This window comes from Oncorhynchus keta, unplaced genomic scaffold (genome assembly GCF_023373465.1).
Source record: "Oncorhynchus keta strain PuntledgeMale-10-30-2019 unplaced genomic scaffold, Oket_V2 Un_contig_19876_pilon_pilon, whole genome shotgun sequence".
NCBI classification, from domain to species: Eukaryota; Metazoa; Chordata; class Actinopteri; order Salmoniformes; family Salmonidae; genus Oncorhynchus; species Oncorhynchus keta.
This window is the reverse complement of record NW_026281708.1, coordinates 9,225-32,667: the sequence shown is the minus strand read 5'-3', so window position 1 is coordinate 32,667 and position 23,443 is coordinate 9,225. Positions and strand designations below refer to the sequence as shown.

The window sequence follows — 23,443 nt, the reverse complement described above, 5'->3', positions numbered from 1 at the left end:
TTATTCTTAATGTGTTGTACACTCAGTGTATGTTTTTCCATGCCAATAAAGCCCATTGGTCGAGAGGGAGTGAGAGCGAATTGAATAGAATAGAGAGGGCGTACCTGAAAGACGATGATCATGGTGAGGAAGAGATAGATGGCAGACAGGACAGGTGACAGCTCGGCTCCTTCAGGACTAAGGACATCAAACACGGGTCTCTTATCTCCGTACTGATACATCCACAAGCCATGACCTAACACAACAAGGTCACAGGTCATTATAGACTAACTATCCACAACCCTGGATAATCAACAGGTCAATAAGGTCAAATCAATTCAATCAAATTCAGGTCATGACAGCTAGAAAAGATGTGGCCTTGTTACAGGCTCTTATGTATATATTCTACGTCCATGTTTGTGGCCTTGTTACAGGCTATTATGTATATATTATACGTCCATGTTTGTGACCTTGTTACAGGCTGTTGTGTATATATTCTACGTCCATGTTTGTGACCTTGTTACAGGCTGTTATGTATATATTCTACGTCCATGTTTGTGACCTTGTTACAGTCTGTTGTGTATATATTCTACGTCCTTGTTACAGGCTGTGATGTATATATTCTACGTCCATGTTTGTGGCCTTGTTACAGGCTGTTATGTATATATTCTACGTCCATGTTTGTGGCCTTGTTACAGGCTGTTATGTATATATTCTACGTCCATGTTTGTGACCTTGTTACAGGCTGTTATGTATATATTCTACGTCCTTGTTTGTGGCCTTGTTACAGGCTGTTATGTATATATTCTACGTCCATGTTTGTGACCTTGTTACAGGCTGTTATGTATATATTCTACGTCCTTGTTTGTGGCCTTGTTACAGGCTGTTATGTATATATTCTACGTCCTTGTTTGTGGCCTTGTTACAGGCTGTTATGTATATATTCTACGCCCTTGTTTGTGGCCTTGTTACAGGCTGTGATGTATATATTCTACGTCCATGTTTGTGACCTTGTTACAGGCTGTTATGTATATATTCTACGTCCTTGTTTGTGGCCTTGTTACAGGCTGTTATGTATATATTCTACGTCCTTGTTTGTGGCCTTGTTACAGGCTGTTATGTATATATTCTACGTCCATGTTTGTGACCTTGTTACAGGCTGTTATGTATATATTCTACGTCCTTGTTACAGGCTGTGATGTATATATTATACGTCCTTGTTTGTGGCCTTGTTACAGGCTGTTATGTATATATTCTACGTCCTTGTTACAGGCTGTGATGTATATATTCTACGTCCTTGTTTGTGGCCTTGTTACAGGCTGTTATGTATATATTCTACGTCCATGTTTGTGACCTTGTTACAGGCTCTAATGTATATATTCTACTTCCATGTTTGTGGCCTTGTTACAGGCTCTTATGTATATATTGTGGTTCTGTAGCTCAGTTGGTAGAGCATGGCGCTTGTAACGCCAGGGTAGTGGGTTCGATTCCCGGGACCACCCATACGTAGAATGTATGCACACATGACTGTAAGTCGCTTTGGATAAAAGCGTCTGCGAAATGGCATATATTATTATTTTTTATATTCTACGTCCATGTTTGTGACCTTGTTACAGGCTCTTATGTATATATTCTACGTCCATGTTTGTGACCTTGTTACAGGCTGTTATGTATATATTCTACGTCCTTGTTTGTGGCCTTGTTACAGGCTCTTATGTATATATTCTACGTCCATGTTTGTGACCTTGTTACAGGCTGTCATGTATATATTCTACGTCCTTGTTTGTGGCCTTGTTACAGGCTGTTATGTATATATTCTACGTCCTTGTTTGTGGCCTTGTTACAGGCTGTTATGTATATATTCTACGTCCTTGTTACAGGCTGTGATGTATATATTCTACGTCCTTGTTTGTGGCCTTGTTACAGGCTGTTATGTATATATTCTACGTCCTTGTTTGTGGCCTTGTTACAGGCTGTTATGTATATATTCTACGTCCTTGTTACAGGCTGTGATGTATATATTCTACGTCCTTGTTTGTGGCCTTGTTACAGGCTGTTATGTATATATTCTACGTCCTTGTTTGTGGCCTTGTTACAGGCTGTTATGTATATATTCTACGTCCATGTTTGTGGCCTTGTTACAGGCTGTTATGTATATATTCTACGTCCATGTTTGTGGCCTTGTTACAGGCTGTTATGTATATATTCTACGTCCATGTTTGTGGCCTTGTTACAGGCTCTTATGTATATATTCTACATCCTTGTTACAGGCTGTTATGTATATATTCTACGTCCATGTTTGTGGCCTTGTTACAGGCTGTTATGTATATATTCTACGTCCTTGTTTGTGGCCTTGTTACAGGCTGTTATGTATATATTCTACGTCCTTGTTTGTGGCCTTGTTACAGGCTGTCATGTATATATTCTACGTCCATGTTTGTGGCCTTGTTACAGGCTGTTATGTATATATTCTACTTCCTTGTTTGTGGCCTTGTTACAGGCTGTGATGTATATATTCTACGTCCATGTTTGTGGCCTTGTTACAGGCTGTTATGTATATATTCTACGTCCATGTTTGTGGCCTTGTTACAGGCTGTGATGTATATATTCTACGTCCTTGTTTGTGGCCTTGTTACAGGCTGTTATGTATATATTCTACGTCCTTGTTACAGGCTGTGATGTATATATTCTACGTCCATGTTTGTGGCCTTGTTACAGGCTGTTATGTATATATTCTACGTCCATGTTTGTGGCCTTGTTACAGGCTGTGATGTATATATTCTACGTCCATGTTTGTGGCCTTGTTACAGGCTGTTATGTATATATTCTACGTCCTTGTTTGTGGCCTTGTTACAGGCTGTTATGTATATATTCTACGTCCTTGTTACAGGCTGTGATGTATATATTCTACGTCCATGTTTGTGGCCTTGTTACAGGCTGTTATGTATATATTCTACGTCCATGTTTGTGGCCTTGTTACAGGCTGTTATGTATATATTCTACGTCCTTGTTACAGGCTGTGATGTATATATTCTACGTCCATGTTTGTGGCCTTGTTACAGGCTCTTATGTATATATTCTACATCCTTGTTACAGGCTGTTATGTATATATTCTACGTCCATGTTTGTGGCCTTGTTACAGGCTGTTATGTATATATTCTACGTCCTTGTTTGTGGCCTTGTTACAGGCTGTTATGTATATATTCTACGTCCTTGTTTGTGGCCTTGTTACAGGCTGTCATGTATATATTCTACGTCCATGTTTGTGGCCTTGTTACAGGCTGTTATGTATATATTCTACTTCCTTGTTTGTGGCCTTGTTACAGGCTGTGATGTATATATTCTACGTCCATGTTTGTGGCCTTGTTACAGGCTGTTATGTATATATTCTACGTCCATGTTTGTGGCCTTGTTACAGGCTGTGATGTATATATTCTACGTCCTTGTTTGTGGCCTTGTTACAGGCTGTTATGTATATATTCTACGTCCATGTTTGTGGCCTTGTTACAGGCTGTGATGTATATATTCTACGTCCATGTTTGTGGCCTTGTTACAGGCTGTGATGTATATATTCTACGTCCATGTTTGTGACCTTGTTACAGGCTGTTATGTATATATTCTACGTCCTTGTTTGTGGCCTTGTTACAGGCTGTTATGTATATATTCTACGTCCTTGTTTGTGGCCTTGTTACAGGCTGTTATGTATATATTCTACGTCCATGTTTGTGACCTTGTTACAGGCTGTTATGTATATATTCTACGTCCTTGTTACAGGCTGTGATGTATATATTCTACGTCCATGTTTGTGGCCTTGTTACAGGCTGTTATGTATATATTCTACGTCCATGTTTGTGGCCTTGTTACAGGCTGTGATGTATATATTCTACGTCCATGTTTGTGGCCTTGTTACAGGCTGTTATGTATATATTCTACGTCCTTGTTTGTGGCCTTGTTACAGGCTGTTATGTATATATTCTACGTCCTTGTTACAGGCTGTGATGTATATATTCTACGTCCATGTTTGTGGCCTTGTTACAGGCTGTTATGTATATATTCTACGTCCATGTTTGTGGCCTTGTTACAGGCTGTTATGTATATATTCTACGTCCTTGTTACAGGCTGTGATGTATGTATATACAACGCCATGTACAGGTAACCCTCTGACCCCTGACCCCTAACCCTCTACGAGACCCTGCCGAAACAACGCCATGTACAGGTAACCCTCTGACCCTGACCCCTAACCCTCTACGAGACCCTGCCGAAACAACGCCATGTGAGGTAACCCTCTGACCCCTGACCCCTAACCCTCCAACCGCTACGAGACCCTGCTGAAACAACGCCATGTCCACTTCATGATTGTGTCCCACTTGTTGTTGATTCTTCACAAAAATACATTTTTATATCTTTATGTTTGAAGCCTGAAATCTGGCAAAAGGTCGCAAAGTTCAAGGGGGCCGAATACTTTCGCAAGGCACTGTACATACATAAACAATTAATGCACCTGTGGGAACGGTCGTTGAGACACTAACAGCTTACAGACGGTAGGCAATTAAGGTCACAGTTATGAAAACTTAGGACACTAAAGAGGCTTTTCTACTGACTCTGAAAAACACCAAAAGAAAGATGCCCAGGGTCCCTGCTCATCTGCATGAATGTGCCTTAGACATGCTGCAAGGAGGCATGAGGACTGCAGATGTGGCCAGGGCAATAAATTGCAATGTCCCGTACTGTGAGACGCCTAAGACAGCGCTACAGGGAGACAGGACGGACAGCTGATCGTCCTCGCAGTGGCAGACCACGTGTAACAACACCTGCACAGGATCAGTACATCTGAACATCACACCTGCGGGACAGGTACAGGATGGCAACAACAACTGCTAAGTTACACCAGGAACCCACAATCCCTCCATCAGTGCTCAGACTGTCCGCAATAGGCTGAGAGAGGCTGGACTGAGGGCTTGTGGGCCTGTTGTAAGGCAGGTCCTCACCAGACATCACTGGCAACAATGTCGCCTATGGGCACAAAACCCACCGTCGCTGGACCAGACAGGACTGGCAAAAGTGCTCTTCACTGACGAAGTCGCGGTTTTGTCTCACCAGGGGTGATGGTCGGATTCACATTTATCGTCAAAGGAATGAGCGTTACACGGAGGCCTGTTACTTTTGATTTTGACCCCCCATTGTTCAGGGACAAAATCAGTTTAGGTCTCAGTTATTTGAAAGTCAGTTAAGAACAAATTCTTATTTTCAATGACAGCCTAGAAACAGTGTGTTAACTGCCTTGTTCAGGGTCAGAACGACAGATTTGAACCTTGTCTGCTCGGGATTTGAATCTTGCAACCTTCCGTTCCTAGCCCAACACTCTAACCACTAGGCTACCCTGCCTCCTCTACTCTCTAACCACTAGGCTACCCTGCCGCCTCTACGCTCTAACCACTAGGCTACCCTGCCGCCTCTACACTCTAACCACTAGGCTACCCTGCCGCCTCTACTTCTCTAACCACTAGGCTACCCTGCCGCCTTACAATCTAACCACTAGGCTACCCTGCCTCCTCTACACTCTAACCACTAGGCTACCCTGCCGCCTCTACACTCTAACCACTAGGCTACCCTGCCGCCTACACTCTAACCACTAGGCTACCCTGCCACCTCTACACTCTAACCACTAGGCTACCCTGCCACCTCTACACTCTAACCACTAGGCTACCCTGCCCCCTCTACACTCTAACCACTAGGCTACCCTGCCGCCTCTACACTCTAACCACTAGGCTACCCTGCCGCCTACACTCTAACCACTAGGCTACCCTGCCGCCTCTACACTCTAACCACTAGGCTACCCTGCCGCCTCTACACTCTAACCACTAGGCTACCCTGCCGCCTCTACACTCTAACCACTAGGCTACCCTGCCGCCTCTACACTCTAACCACTAGGCTACCCTGCCGCCTCTACACTCTAACCACTAGGCTACCCTGCCGCCTCTACACTCTAACCACTAGGCTACCCTGCCGCCTCTACACTCTAACCACTAGGCTACCCTGCCGCCTCTACACTCTAACCACTAGGCTACCCTGCCGCCTCTACACTCTAACCACTAGGCTACCCTGCCGCCTCTACACTCTAACCACTAGGCTACCCTGCCGCTCTACAGTCTAACCACTAGGCTACCTGCCACCTCTACACTCTAACCACTAGGCTACCTGCCACCTCTACACTCTAACCACTAGGCTACCCTGCCACGTCTACACTCTAACCACTAGGCTACCTGCAACCTTACACTCTAACCACTAGGCTACCCTGCCGCCCTACACTCTAACCACTAGGCTACCCTGCCGCCTCTACACTCTAACCACTAGGCTACCCTGCCACCTCTACACTCTAACCACTAGGCTACCCTGCCACCTCTACACTCTAACCACTTAGCTACCTGCCCCCTCTACACTCTAACCACTAGGCTACCCCTGCCGCCCTCTACACTCTAACCACTAGGCTACCCTGCCGCCTCAACACTCTAACCACTAGGCTACCCTGCCACCTCTACACTCTAACCACTAGGCTACCCTGCCACTCTACACTCTAACCACTAGGCTACCCTGCCTCCTCTCTACACTCTAACCACTAGGCTACCCTGCCGCCCTCTACAGTCTTAACCACTAGGCTACCTGCCACCTCTACACTCTAACCACTAGGCTACCTGCCTCCTCTACACTCTAACCACTAGGCTACCCTGCCGCCTCTACACTCTAACCACTAGGCTACCCTGCCGCCTCTACACTCTAACCACTAGGCTACCCTGCCGCCTCTACACTCTAACCACTAGGCTACCCTGCCGCCTCTACACTCTAACCACTAGGCTACCCTGCCGCCTACACTCTAACCACTAGGCTACCCTGCCGCCTCTACACTCTAACCACTAGGCTACCCTGCCGTCTACACTCTAACCACTAGGGCTCCCTGCCGCCTCTACACTCTAACCACTAGGCTACCCTGCCGCCTCTACACTCTAACCACTAGGCTCCCTGCCGCCACACTCTAACCACTAGGCTACCCTGCCGCCTCTACACTCTAACCACTAGGCTACCCTGCCGCCTACACTCTAACCACTAGGCTACCCTGCCACCTCTACACTCTAACCACTAGGGCTACCTGCCTCCTCTACACTCTAACCACTAGGCTACCCTGCCGCCCCCAGCCCAACCACTAGGCTACCTGCCTCCTCTACACTCTAACCACTAGGCTACCCTGCCGCCTACACTCTAACCACTAGGCTACCCTGCCACCTCTACACTCTAACCACTAGGCTACCCTGCCGCCTCTACACTCTAACCACTAGGCTACCCTGCCGCCTCTACACTCTAACCACTAGGCTACCTGCCACCTCTACACTCTAACCACTAGGCTACCCTGCCACCTCTACACCTAACCACTAGGCTACCTGCCTCCTCTACACTCTAACCACTAGGCTACCCTGCCGCCTCTACACTCTAACCACTAGGCTACCCTGCCGCCTCTACACTCTAACCACTAGCCAACCCTGCCTCCTCTACACACTCTAACCACTAGGCTACCCTGCCGCCTCTACAATCTAACCACTAGGCTACCCTGCCTCCTCTACACTCTAACCACTAGGCTACCTCCTGCCGCCTACACTCTAACCACTAGGCTACCCTGCCGCCCTACTCTCTAACCACTAGGCTACTCCTGCCTCCTCTACACCCTAACCACTCAGGCTACCCTGCCGCCTCTACACTCTAACCACTAGGCTACCCTGCCGCCTCTACACCCAACCACTAGGCTACCCTGCCTCTACACTCTAACCACTAGCTACCCTGCCGCCTCTACACTCTAACCACTAGGCTACCCTGCCGCCTCTACACTCTAACCACTAGGCTACCCTGCCGCCTCTACACTCAACCACTAGGCTACCCTGCCGCCTCTACACTCTAACCACTAGGCTACCCTGCCGCCTACACTCTAACCACTCAGGCTACCCTGCCGCCTCTACACTCTAACCACTAGCTACCCTGCCGCCTCTACACTCTAACCACTAGGCTACCCTGCCGCCTCTACACTCTAACCACCAGGCTACCCTGCCGCCTCTACACTCTAACCACTAGGCTACTCCTGCCGCCTCTACACTCTAACCACCAGGGCTACCCTGCCGCCCCACACTCTAACCACTAGGCTACCTGCCGCCTCTACACTCTAACCACTAGGCTACCCTGCCGCCTCCACACTCTAACCACTAGGCTACCCTGCCGCCTCAACACTCTAACCACTAGGCTACCCTGCCGCCTCAACACCTAACCACTAGGCTACCTGCCCTCTACACTCTAACCACTAGGCTACCCTGCCGCTCTACACTCTAACCACTAGGCTACCCTGCCGCTCTACACTCTAACCACTAGGCTACCCTGCCACCTCTACACTCTAACCACTAGGCTACCCTGCCACCTCTACACTCTAACCACTAGGCTACCCTGCCACCTCTACACTCTAACCACTAGGCTACCCTGCCACCTCTACACTCTAACCACTAGGCTACCCTGCCTCCTCTACACTCTAACCACTAGGCTACCCTGCCGCCTCTACAGTCTAACCACTAGGCTACCTGCCACCTCTACACTCTAACCACTAGGCTACCTGCCTCCTCTACACTCTAACCACTAGGCTACCCTGCCGCGTCTACACTCCTAACCACTAGGCTACCTGCCGCCTCTACACTCTAACCACTAGGCTACCCTGCCGCCTCTACACTCTAACCACTAGGCTACCCTGCCGCCTACACTCTAACCACTAGGCTACCTCTGCCACCTCTACACTCTAACCACTAGGCTACCTGCCTCCTCTACACTCTAACCACTAGGCTACCCTGCCGCGTCTACACTCTAACCACTAGGCTACCTGCCGCCTCTACACTCTAAACCACTAGGCTACCCTGCCGCCCTACACTCTAACCACTAGGCTACCCTGCCGCCTCTACACTCTAACCACTAGGCTACCCTGCCACCTCTACACTCTAACCACTAGGCTACCTGCCTCCTCTACACTCTAACCACTAGGCTACCCTGCCGCCTCTACAGTCTAACCACTAGGCTACCTGCCTCTCTACACTCTAACCACTAGGCTACCCTGCCGCCTACACTCTAACCACTAGGCTACCTGCCGCCTCTACACTCTAACCACTAGGCTACCCTGCCGCCTCTACACTCTAACCACTAGGCTACCCTGCCGCCTCTACACTCTAACCACTAGGCTATCCTGCCACCTCTACACTCTAACCACTAGGCTACCTGCCTCCTCTACACTCTAACCACTAGGCTACCCTGCCGCCTCTACACTCTAACCACTAGGCTACCCTGCCGCCTCTACACTCTAACCACTAGGCTACCCTGCCGCCACACATCTAACCACTAGGCTACCCTGCCTCCTCTACGCTCTAACCACTAGGCTACCCTGCCGCCTCTACGCTCTAACCACTAGGCTACCCTGCCGCCTCTACGCTCTAACCACTAGGCTACCCTGCCGCCTCTACGCTCTAACCACTAGCTACCCTGCCGCCCTCTACGCTCTAACCACTAGGCTACCCTGCCGCCTACGCTCTAAACCACTAGGCTACCTGCCTCCTCTACGCTCTAACCACTAGGCTACCTGCCTCATCTACGCTCTAACCACTAGGCTACCCTGCCGCCTCTACGCTCTAACCACTAGGCTACCCTGCCGCCTCTACGCTCTAACCACTAGGCTACCCTGCCGCCTCTACGCTCTAACCACTAGGCTACCCTGCCGCCTCTACGCTCTAACCACTAGGCTACCCTGCCGCCTCTACGCTCTAACCACTAGGCTACCCTGCCGCCTCTACGCTCTAACCACTAGGCTACCCTGCCGCCTCTACGCTCTAACCACTAGGCTACCTGCCTCATCTACGCTCTAACCACTAGGCTACCCTGCCGCCTCTACGCTCTAACCACTAGGCTACCCTGCCGCCTCTACACTCTAACCACTAGGCTACCCTGCCGCCCTACACTCTAACCACTAGGCTACCCTGCCGCCTCTACACTCTAACCACTAGGCTACCCTGCCGCCTCTACACTCTAACCACTAGGCTACCCTGCCACCTCTACACTCTAACCACTAGGCTACCCTGCCACCTCTACACTCTAACCACTAGGCTACCCTTCCTCCTCTACACTCTAACCACTAGGCTACCCTGCCGCCTCTACAGTTTAACCACTAGGCTACCCTGCCACCTCTACACTCTAACCACTAGGCTACCCTGCCACCTCTACACTCTAACCACTAGGCTACCCTGCCACCTCTACACTCTAACCACTAGGCTACCCTGCCGCCTACACTCGAACCACTAGGCTACCCTGCCGCCTCTACACTCTAACCACTAGGCTACCCTGCCACCTCTACACTCTAACCACTAGGCTACCCTGCCCCTCTACACTCTAACCACTAGGCTACCCTGCCGCCTACACTCTAACCACTAGGCTACCCTGCCGCCTCTACACTCTAACCACTAGGCTACCCCTGCCACCTCTACACTCTAACCACTAGGCTACCCTGCCACCTCTACACTCTAACCACTAGGCTACCCTGCCACCTCTACACTCTAACCACTAGGCTACCCTGCCACCTCTACACTCTAACCACTAGGCTACCCTGCCACCTCTACACTCTAACCACTAGGCTACCCTGCCTCCTCTACACTCTAACCACTAGGCTACCCTGCCGCCTCTACAGTCTAACCACTAGGCTACCTGCCACCTCTACACTCTAACCACTAGGCTACCTGCCTCCTCTACACTCTAACCACTAGGCTACCCTGCCGCGTCTACACTCTAACCACTAGGCTACCTGCCACCTCTACACCTAACCACTAGGCTACCCTGCCGCCTACACTCTAACCACTAGGCTACCCTGCCGCCTCTACACTCTAACCACTAGGCTACCCTGCCGCCTACACTCTAACCACTAGGCTACCCTGCCACCTCTACACTCTAACCACTAGGCTACCCCTGCCACCTCTACACTCTAACCACTAGGCTACCTGCCTCCCTCTCTTACACTCTAACCACTAGGGCTACCCTGCCGCCTCTACAGTCTAACCACTAGGCTACCTGCCTCCTCTACACTCTAACCACTAGGCTACCCTGCCGCCTCTACACTCTAACCACTAGGCTACCCTGCCGCCTACACTCTAACCACTAGGCTACCCTGCCACCTCTACACTCTAACCACTAGGCTACCTGCCGCCTACACTCTAACCACTAGGCTACCCTGCCGCCTCTACACTCTAACCACTAGGCTACCCTGCCGCCTCTACACTCTAACCACTAGGCTACCCTGCCGCCTCTACACTCTAACCACTAGGCTACCCTGCCGCTCTACACTCTAACCACTAGGCTACCCTGCCGCCCTAGACTCTAACCACTAGGCTACCCTGCCGCCTGGCACTCTAACCACTAGGCTACCCTGCCGCCTCAACACTCTAACCACTAGGCTACCCTGCCACCTCTACACTCTAACCACTAGGCTACCCTGCCTCCTCTACACTCTAACCACTAGGCTACCCTGCCTCCTCTACACTCTAACCACTAGGCTACCCTACCACCTCTACACTCTAACCACTAGGCTACCCTGCCGCCTACACTCTAACCACTAGGCTATCCTGCCACCTCTACACTCTAACCACTAGGCTACCTGCCTCATCTACGCTCTAACCACTAGGCTACCCTGCCGCCTCTACGCTCTAACCACTAGGCTACCCTGCCGCCTCTACGCTCTAACCACTAGGCTACCCTGCCGCCTCTACGCTCTAACCACTAGGCTACCCTGCCGCCCTACGCTCTAACCACTAGGCTACCCTGCCGCCTCTACGCCCTAACCACTAGGCTACCCTGCCGCCTCTACGCTCTAACCACTAGGCTACCTGCCTCCTCTACACTCTAACCACTAGGCTACCTGCCTCATCTACGCTCTAACCACTAGGCTACCCTGCCGCCTCTACGCTCTAACCACTAGGCTACCCTGCCACCTCTACACTCTAACCACTAGGCTACCCTGCCGCCTCTACACTCTAACCACTAGGCTACCCTGCCGCCTCTACACTCTAACCACTAGGCTACCCTGCCGCCCCTACACTCTAACCACTAGGCTACCCTGCCACCTCTACACTCTAACCACTAGGCTACCCTGCCACCTCTACACTCTAACCACTAGGCTACCCTTCCTCCTCTACACTCTAACCACTAGGCTACCCTGCCGCCTCTACAGTTTAACCACTAGGCTACCCTGCCACCTCTACACTCTAACCACTAGGCTACCCTGCCACCTCTACACTCTAACCACTAGGCTACCCTGCCGCCTCTACACTCGAACCACTAGGCTACCTGCCTCCTCTACACTCGAACCACTAGGCTACCCTGCCGCCTCTACACTCTAACCACTAGGCTACCCTGCCACCTCTACACTCTAACCACTAGGCTACCCTGCCCCTCTACACTCTAACCACTAGGCTACCCTGCCGCCCCTCTACACTCTAACCACTAGGCTACCCTGCCGCCTCTACACTCTAACCACTAGGCTACCCTGCCGCCTCTACACTCTAACCACTAGGCTACCCTGCCACCTCTACACTCTAACCACTAGGCTACCCTGCCACCTCTACACTCTAACCACTAGGCTACCCTGCCACCTCTACACTCTAACCACTAGGCTACCCTGCCACCTCTACACTCTAACCACTAGGCTACCCTGCCTCCTCTACACTCTAACCACTAGGCTACCCTGCCGCCTCTACAGTCTAACCACTAGGCTACCTGCCACCTCTACACTCTAACCACTAGGCTACCTGCCTCCTCTACACTCTAACCACTAGGCTACCCTGCCGCGTCTACACTCTAACCACTAGGCTACCTGCCACCTCTACACTCTAACCACTAGGCTACCCTGCCGCCTCTACAGTCTAACCACTAGGCTACCTGCCTCCTCTACACTCTAACCACTAGGCTACCCTGCCGCCTCTACACTCTAACCACTAGGCTACCCTGCCGCCTACACTCTAACCACTAGGCTACCCTGCCACCTCTACACTCTAACCACTAGGCTACCTGCCGCCTCTACACTCTAACCACTAGGCTACCCTGCCGCCTCTACACTCTAACCACTAGGCTACCCTGCCGCCTCTACACTCTAACCACTAGGCTACCCTGCCGCCTCTACACTCTAACCACTAGGCTACCCTGCCACCTCTACACTCTAACCACTAGGCTACCCTGCCGCCTCTACACTCTAACCACTAGGCTACCCTGCCGCCTCTACACTCTAACCACTAGGCTACCCTGCCACCTCTACACTCTAACCACTAGGCTACCCTGCCTCCTCTACACTCTAACCACTAGGCTACCCTGCCTCCTCTACACTCTAACCACTAGGCTACCCTACCACCTCTACACTCTAACCACTAGGCTACCCTGCCGCCTCTACACTCTAACCACTAGGCTACCCTGCCGCCTCTACACTCTAACCACTAGGCTACCCTGCCGCCTCTACACTCTAACCACTAGGCTACCCTGCCACCTCTACACTCTAACCACTAGGCTACCCTGCCACCTCTACACTCTAACCACTAGGCTACCCTGCCACCTCTACACTCTAACCACTAGGCTACCCTGCCACCTCTACACTCTAACCACTAGGCTACCCTGCCACCTCTACACTCTAACCACTAGGCTACCCTGCCTCCTCTACACTCTAACCACTAGGCTACCCTGCCGCCTCTACAGTCTAACCACTAGGCTACCTGCCACCTCTACACTCTAACCACTAGGCTACCTGCCACCTCTACACTCTAACCACTAGGCTACCCTGCCGCCTCTACACTCTAACCACTAGGCTACCTGCCACCTCTACACTCTAACCACTAGGCTACCCTGCCGCCTCTACACTCTAACCACTAGGCTACCCTGCCGCCTCTACACTCTAACCACTAGGCTACCCTGCCGCCTCTACACTCTAACCACTAGGCTACCCTGCCGCCTCTACACTCTAACCACTAGGCTACCCTGCCACCTCTACACTCTAACCACTAGGCTACCCTGCCACCTCTACACTCTAACCACTAGGCTACCCTGCCACCTCTACACTCTAACCACTAGGCTACCTGCCTCCTCTACACTCTAACCACTAGGCTACCCTGCCGCCCCTACACTCTAACCACTAGGCTACCTGCCGCCTCTACACTCTAACCACTAGGCTACCCTGCCGCCTCTACACTCTAACCACTAGGCTACCCTGCCACCTCTACACTCTAACCACTAGGCTACCTGCCGCCTCTACACTCTAACCACTAGGCTACCCTGCCGCCTCTACACTCTAACCACTAGGCTACCCTGCCGCCCTACACTCTAACCACTAGGCTACCCTGCCGCCTCTACACTCTAACCACTAGGCTACCCTGCCGCCTACACTCTAACCACTAGGCTACCCTGCCGCCTCTACACTCTAACCACTAGGCTACCCTGCCGCCTCTAGACTCTAACCACTAGGCTACCCTGCCGCCTCTACACTCTAACCACTAGGCTACCCTGCCGCCTCAACACTCTAACCACTAGGCTACCCTGCCACCTCTACACTCTAACCACTAGGCTACCCTGCCTCCTCTACACTCTAACCACTAGGCTACCCTGCCTCCTCTACACTCTAACCACTAGGCTACCCTACCACCTCTACACTCTAACCACTAGGCTACCCTGCCGCCTCTACACTCTAACCACTAGGCTATCCTGCCACCTCTACACTCTAACCACTAGGCTACCTGCCTCATCTACGCTCTAACCACTAGGCTACCCTGCCGCCTCTCACGCTCTAACCACTAGGCTACCCTTGCCGCTTTACGCTCTAACCACTAGGCTACCCTGCCGCCTCTACGCTCTAACCACTAGGCTACCCTGCCGCCTCTACGCTCTAACCACTAGGCTACCCTGCCGCCTCTACGCTCTAACCACTAGGCTACCCTGCCGCCTCTACGCTCTAACCACTAGGCTACCTGCCTCCTCTACACTCTAACCACTAGGCTACCCTGCCTCCTCTACGCTCTAACCACTAGGCTACCCTGCCGCCTCTACGCTCTAACCACTAGGCTACCCTGCCCCCTCTACACTCTAACCACTAGGCTACCCTGCCGCCTCTACGCTCTAACCACTAGGCTACCCTGCCTCCTCTACACTCTAACCACTAGGCTACCCTGCCACCTCTACACTCTAACCACTAGGCTACCCTGCCACCTCTACACTCTAACCACTAGGCTACCCTGCCACCTCTACACTCTAACCACTAGGCTACCCTTCCTCCTCTACACTCTAACCACTAGGCTACCCTGCCGCCTCTACAGTTTAACCACTAGGCTACCCTGCCACCTCTACACTCTAACCACTAGGCTACCCTGCCACCTCTACACTCTAACCACTAGGCTACCCTGCCGCCTCTACACTCGAACCACTAGGCTACCTGCCTCCTCTACACTCGAACCACTAGGCTACCCTGCCGCCTCTACACTCTAACCACTAGGCTACCCTGCCACCTCTACACTCTAACCACTAGGCTACCCTGCCCCTTACACTCTAACCACTAGGCTACCCTGCCGCCTCTACACTCTAACCACTAGGCTACCCTGCCGCCTCTACACTCTAACCACTAGGCTACCCTGCCACCTCTACACTCTAACCACTAGGCTACCCTGCCACCTCTACACTCTAACCACTAGGCTACCCTGCCACCTCTACACTCTAACCACTAGGCTACCCTGCCACCTCTACACTCTAACCACTAGGCTACCCTGCCACCTCTACACTCTAACCACTAGGCTACCCTGCCTCCCTCTACACTCTAACCACTAGGCTACCCTGCCGCCTCTACAGTCTAACCACTAGGCTACCTGCCACCTCTACACTCTAACCACTAGGCTACCTGCCTCCTCTACACTCTAACCACTAGGCTACCCTGCCGCGTCTACACTCTAACCACTAGGCTACCTGCCACCTCTACACTCTAACCACTAGGCTACCCTGCCGCCTACACTCTAACCACTAGGCTACCCTGCCGCCTCTACACTCTAACCACTAGGCTACCCTGCCGCCTCTACACTCTAACCACTAGGCTACCCTGCCACCTCTACACTCTAACCACTAGGCTACCCTGCCACCTCTACACTCTAACCACTAGGCTACCTGCCTCCTCTACACTCTAACCACTAGGCTACCCTGCCGCCTCTACAGTCTAACCACTAGGCTACCTGCCTCCTCTACACTCTAACCACTAGGCTACCCTGCCGCCTCTACACTCTAACCACTAGGCTACCCTGCCGCCTCTACACTCTAACCACTAGGCTACCCTGCCACCTCTACACTCTAACCACTAGGCTACCTGCCGCCTCTACACTCTAACCACTAGGCTACCCTGCCGCCTCTACACTCTAACCACTAGGCTACCCTGCCGCCTCTACACTCTAACCACTAGGCTACCCTGCCGCCTCTACACTCTAACCACTAGGCTACCCTGCCACCTCTACACTCTAACCACTAGGCTACCCTGCCACCTCTACACTCTAACCACTAGGCTACCCTGCCGCCTCTACACTCTAACCACTAGGCTACCCTGCCACCTCTACACTCTAACCACTAGGCTACCCTGCCGCCTCTACACTCTAACCACTAGGCTACCCTGCCTCCTCTACACTCTAACCACTAGGCTACCCTGCCTCCTCTACACTCTAACCACTAGGCTACCCTACCACCTCTACACTCTAACCACTAGGCTACCCTGCCGCCCTACACTCTAACCACTAGGCTATCCTGCCACCTCTACACTCTAACCACTAGGCTACCCTGCCGCCTCTACACTCTAACCACTAGGCTACCCTGCCGCCTCTACACTCTAACCACTAGGCTACCCTGCCGCCTCTACACTCTAACCACTAGTCTACCTGCCACCTCTACACTCTAACCACTAGGCTACCCTGCCTCCTCTACACTCTAACCACTAGGCTACCCTGCCGCCTCTACACTCTAACCACTAGGCTACCTGCCTCCTCTACAGTCTAACCACTAGGCTACCCTGCCGCCTCTACACTCTAACCACTAGGCTACCCTGCCGCCTACACTCTAACCACTAGGCTACCTGCCACCTCTACAGTCTAACCACTAGGCTACCCTGCCACCTCTACACTCTAACCACTAGGCTACCTGCCACCTCTACACTCTAACCACTAGGCCACCCTACCCCCTCTACACTCTAACCACTAGACTACCCTGCCCCCTCTACACTCTAACCACTAGGCCACCCTGCCGCCCTACACTCTAACCACTAGGCCACCCTACCACCCCTACACTCTAACCACTAGGCTACCTGCCACCTCTACACTCTAACCACTAGGCTACCCTGCCGCCTCAACACTCTAACCACTAGGCTACCCTGCCGCCTCTACACTCTAACCACTAGGCTACCTGCCACCTCTACACTCTAACCACTAGGCCAACCTACCCCCTCTACACTCTAACCACTAGACTACCCTGCCCCCTCTACACTCTAACCACTAGGCCACCCTGCCGCCCCTACACTCTAACCACTAGGCCACCCTGCCGCCCCTACACTCTAACCACTAGGCTACCCTGCCACCTCTACACTCTAACCACTAGGCTACCCTGCCTCTACACTCTAACCACTAGGCTACCCTGCCGCCTCTACACTCTAACCACTAGGCTACCCTGCCACCTCTACACTCTAACCACTAGGCTACCCTGCCGCCCCTACACTCTAACCACTAGGCTACCCTGCCGCCTCTACACTCTAACCACTAGGCTACCCTGCCACCTCTACACTCTAACCACTAGGCTACCCTGCCGCCTCTACACTCTAACCACTAGGCTACCCTGCCACCTCTACACTCTAACCACTAGGCTACCCTGCCGCCTCTACACTCTAACCACTAGGCTACCCTGCCGCCTCTACACTCTAACCACTAGGCTACCTGCCACCTCTACACTCTAACCACTAGGCTACCTAACCACTAGGCTACCCTGCCACCTCTACACTCTAACCACTAGGCTACCCTACCTCCTCTACACTCTAACCACTAGGCTACCCTGCCGCCCCTACACTCTAACCACTAGACTACCTGCCACCTCTACACTCTAACCACTAGGCTACCCTGCCTCCTCTACACTCTAACCACTAGGCTACCCTGCCCCCTCTACACTCTAACCACTAGGCTACCCTGCCTCCTCTACACTCTAACCACTAGGCTACCCTGCCGCCCCTACACTCTAACACCTAGGCTACCCTGCCGCCCCTACACTCTAACCACTAGGCTACGCTGCCGCCTCTACACTCTAACCACTAGGCTACCCTGCCGCCTCTACACTCTAACCACTAGGCTACCCTGCCGCCTCTACACTCTAACCACTAGGCTACCCTGCCGCCTCTACACTCTAACCACTAGGCTACCCTGCCGCCTCTACACTCTAACCACTAGGCTACCCTGCCGCCTCTACACTCTAACCACTAGGCTACCTGCCACCTCTACACTCTAACCACTAGGCTACCTAACCACTAGGCTACCCTGCCACCTCTACACTCTAACCACTAGGCTACCCTACCTCCTCTACACTCTAACCACTAGGCTACCCTGCCGCCCTACACTCTAACCACTAGACTACCTGCCACCTCTACACTCTAACCACTAGGCTACCCTGCCTCCTCTACACTCTAACCACTAGGCTACCCTGCCCCCTCTACACTCTAACCACTAGGCTACCCTGCCGCCTCTACACTCTAACCACTAGGCTACCCTGCCGCCCCTACACTCTAACCACTAGGCTACCCTGCCTCCTCTACACTCTAACCACTAGGCTACCCTGCCTCCTCTACACTCTAACCACTAGGCTACCCTGCCGCCTCTACACTCTAACCACTAGGCTACCCTGCCGCCCTCAACACTCTAACCACTAGGCTACCCTGCCGCCTCAACACTCTAACCACTAGGCTACCCTGCCACCTCTACACTCTAACCACTAGGCTACCCTGCCACCTCTACACTCTAACCACTAGGCTACTCCTGCCACCTCTACACTCTAACCACTAGGCTACCCTGCCGCCTCTACACTCTAACCACTAGGCTACCCTGCCACCTCTACACTCTAACCACTAGGCTACCCTGCCACCTCTACACTCTAACCACTAGGCTACCCTGCCGCCTCTACACTCTAACCACTAGGCTACCCTGCCGCCTCTACACTCTAACCACTAGGCTACCCTGCCGCCTCTACACTCTAACCACTAGGCTACCCTGCCGCCTCTACACTCTAACCACTAGGCTACCCTGCTGCCTCTACACTGTAACCACTAGGCTACCCTGCCCCCTACACTCTAACCACTAGGCTACCCTGCCGCCTCTACACTCTAACCACTAGGCTACCCCTGCCGCCTCTACACTCTAACCACTAGGCTACCCTGCCACCTCTACACTCTAACCACTAGGCTACCCTGCCGCCTCTACACTCTAACCACTAGGCTACCCTGCCGCCTCTACAGTCTAACCACTAGGCTACCCTGCCGCCTCTACACTCTAACCACTAGGCTACCCTGCCGCCTCTACACTCTAACCACTAGGCTACCCTGCCACCTCTACACTCTAACCACTAGGCTGCTACCCTGCCGCCTCTACACTCTAACCACTAGGCTACCCTGCCGCCTCTACACTCTAACCACTAGGCTACCCTGCCGCCTCTACACTCTAACCACTAGGCTACCCTGCCTCCTCTACACTCTAACCACTAGGCTACCCTGCCACCTCTACACTCTAACCACTAGGCTACCCTGCCGCCTCTACACTCTAACCACTAGGCTACCCTGCCCCCTCTACACTCTAACCACTAGGCTACCCTGCCACCTCTACACTCTAACCACTAGACTACCCTGCCTCCTCTACACTCTAACCACTAGGCTACCCTGCCACCTCTACACTCTAACCACTAGGCTACCCTGCCGCCTCTACACTCTAACCACTAGGCTACCCTGCCACCTCTACACTCTAACCACTAGGCTACCCTGCCGCCTCTACACTCTAACCACTAGGCTACCCTGCCGCCTCTACACTCTAACCACTAGGCTACCCTGCCGCCCCTACACTCTAACCACTAGGCTCCCTGCCTCCTCTACACTCTAACCAGTAGTCTACCTGCCTCCTCTACACTCTAACCACTAGGCTACCCTGCCCCCTCTACACTCTAACCACTAGGCTACCTGCCTCCTCTACACTCTAACCACTAGGCTACCCTGCCACCTCTACACACTAACCACTAGGCTACCTGCCACCTCTACACTCTAACCACTAGGCTACCCTGCCTCTGTTGTTGGATCAACGCAGCTCACAGTGAGGACGTTTGTTTTTTCTTTGTTTGTTGCTGAGTTTAATATCGTCCCGTATGTTGGAACTCTTTGAAAACCGGAGTCCGTTTTGTAGAGGACATCCTCTACGTGCCAATAGACTTCCACAGGACTGTCTGACCTAAACCCCTTCGGCTATTTGGAGAACGTAGTTTACCGCACAGCGATACGTACCGATAGCAGAGAACAGGCACATGACCAATAGGATGATGACGCACCAGCCCACGTCCACGTTCATCTGTTTCTCCAGTTTACTGCGTTTGTAGCGGGGGCCATTGTTGTTCAGCATGGCTTTAGTCTCATGACCTACAACACAACTGGCTGTTAACATTCAGTTCATACAGGACAGGGCTAGAATCCACAAAGCAGCTCAGAGTAGGTGCTGGTCTCAGATCAGTTTTTCTTCTAGATCATAATGAATAGGATTATATGGACAGATCTTAGATCAGTTGTCCTTCTAGAGCATAATGAATAGGATTATAGGGACAGATCTCAGATCAGCACTCCACCTCAGACACTATGGATATGGAGCCAGACAGGGTGTGAAACAGAGGCTCCTCCTCTCCTTGCTCGCTTCTAAACCCCATTGGAGGAGACGATCAGTCAAGGTCGCGCCTCTCTAACCCTTTTTCGTCCAATGCGTTTTGAGAAGGAGGTGAGAGGATGAGAGGAACTGAGGAAAGACTCATTTGAGAGAGAGCCAGGGTGTATATCGGGCTGCCTTACCTCCTTGACCGTGTCCTCCAATGCATTGTGAATGGGAGGTAAGGAGGTAAGGAGGTAAGGAGGTAAGGAGGTAAGGAGAAAGGAAAGAGCCTGGGTGTTTACCTGCATAGATGACGATCCCCACACACTCCTCTGTATTGCGGATGGTACAGCCCCTCAGCAGCAAGTTGTCTTTGTACAGACCATCTCTCCTTCCACTGCGATGGGTACTGATCACAGAACAGATACAGAGCATTCAATATCACTGGATGACTAGGAGACACAAAATGTACATGTGATCAATTCATCTAGAATAATCTGCATGTTATAAAAAGACCTTTGACTGCAAAGGTACCATCAACAGATACTGTAGGGAAATCAACACGTAACATTCCTCTGAACTCAGACCACGTGTGTGTGTGTGTGTGTGTGTGTGTGTGTGTGTGTGTGTGTGTGATGCACTGAACAGCCTGATAGATCTTCATGCTGCAATGCATTGTGGTCTTTCCTTAGAAGGCACTTAACACTGTAGAGACTGTAGTAGCTCAGTAACACTATAGAGTCTGTAGTCAGTATCACTATAGAGCCTGTAGTAAGTAGTCAGTAACACTATAGAGGCTGTAGTCAGTAACACTAGAGGCTGTAGTAGTCAGTTACTCTATAGAGCCTGTAGTAGTCAGTAATACTATAGAGGCTGTAGTAGTCAGTTACTCTATAGAGGCTGTAGTAGTCAGTTACTCTATAGAGGCTGTAGTAGTCAGTAACACTACAGAGGCTGTAGTAGTCAGTAACACTATAGAGGCTGTAGTAGTCAGTAACACTATAGAGGCTGTAGTAGTCAGTTACTCTATAGAGGCTGTAGTAGTCAGTAACACTATAGAGGCTGTAGTAGTCAGTAACACTACAGAGGCTGTAGTAGTCAGTAACACTATAGAGGCTGTAGTAGTCAGTAACACTATAGAGGCTGTAGTAGTCAGTAACACTCTATAGAGGCTGTAGTAGTCAGTAACACTATAGAGGCTGTAGTAGTCAGTAACACTATAGAGGCTGTAGTAGTCAGTAACACTATAGAGGCTGTAGTAGTCAGTAACACTATAGAGGCTGTAGTAGTCAGTAACACTATAGAGGTTGTAGTAGTCAGTAACACTATAGAGGCTGTAGTAGTCAGTAACACTATAGAGGCTGTAGTAGTCAGTAACACTATAGAGGCTGTAGTAGTCAGTAACACTCTATAGAGGCTGCACTGCAGCCTGCCTGCCTGCCTCCAACACCACAGCCTGCCTGTCTCCAACACCACAGCCTGCCTGCCTCCAACACCACAGCCTGCCTCCAACACCACAGCCTGCCTGCCTCCAACACCACAGCCTGCCTGCCTCCAACACCACAGCCTGCCTGTCTCCAACACTCCAGCTTGCCTGCTTGCCTTCAACACCACAGCCTGCCTGCCTCCAACACCACAGCCTGCCTGCCTCCAACACCACAGCCTGCCTGCCTGCCTCCAACACCACAGCCTGCCTGCCTGCCTCCAATACCACAGCCTGCCTGCCTGCCTGCCTGCCTCCAACACCACAGCCTGCCTCCAACACCACAGCCTGCCTTCAACACTACAGCCTGCCTGCCTGCCTCCAACACTACAGCCTGCCTGCCTGCCTCCAACACTACAGCCTGCCTGCCTGCCTCCAACACTACAGCCTGCCTGCCTGCCTCCAACACTACAGCCTGCCTGCCTGCCTCCAACACTACAGCCTGCCTGCCTGCCTCCAACACTACAGCCTTTTGTGATGGTGGTAGTGGTAATGATAATGGTGGTAATGGTAGTGGTGGTAGTGATGGCATTGGTAGTAATGGTGGTAGTAATGGTGGTGTTGGTAATGGTGGTAGTAATGGCGGTAATGGTGGCAATGGAAGTAGTAATGGTAGTAATGGTGGTAATGGTAGTGGTGGTAATGTTAGTGGTAGTAGTTATGGAAGTAATGGTGGTGGTAGTGGTAGTAGTAATGGTAGTAATGGTGGTATTAATGGTAGTGGTAATGGTGACAATGGAAGTAGTAATGGTAGTAATGGTGGTAATGGTAGTGGTGGTAATGTTAGTGGCAGTAGTTATGGAAGTAATGGTGGTGGTAGTGGTAGTAGCAATGGTAGTGGTAATGGTAGTGGTGGTAATGTTAGTGGTAGTAGTAAAGTAATGGTAGTGGTAGTAGTTATGGAAGTAATGGTGGTGGTAGTGGGGGTGATAGTAGTGGTGGTGGTGATAGTGGTGGAAGTGGTGGTGATGGTAGTGGTGGTGGTAGTGATAGTGGTGGTGATGGT

At 51.8% G+C, this 23,443-nt stretch overlaps 1 protein-coding gene across 1 annotated transcript; it reads right to left on the bottom strand.

The window, feature by feature from the left end:
* Positions 1-21,363, bottom strand: LOC127920544 (phospholipid-transporting ATPase VA-like; the record flags this gene model as incomplete). Its single annotated transcript, XM_052504620.1, has 4 exons — positions 1-5; positions 44-235; positions 20,603-20,734; positions 21,257-21,363. Coding segments are annotated over 4 exons (436 nt in total), but the record flags the coding sequence as incomplete, so codon positions are not given.
* Positions 21,364-23,443: the final 2,080 nt, after the last annotated feature.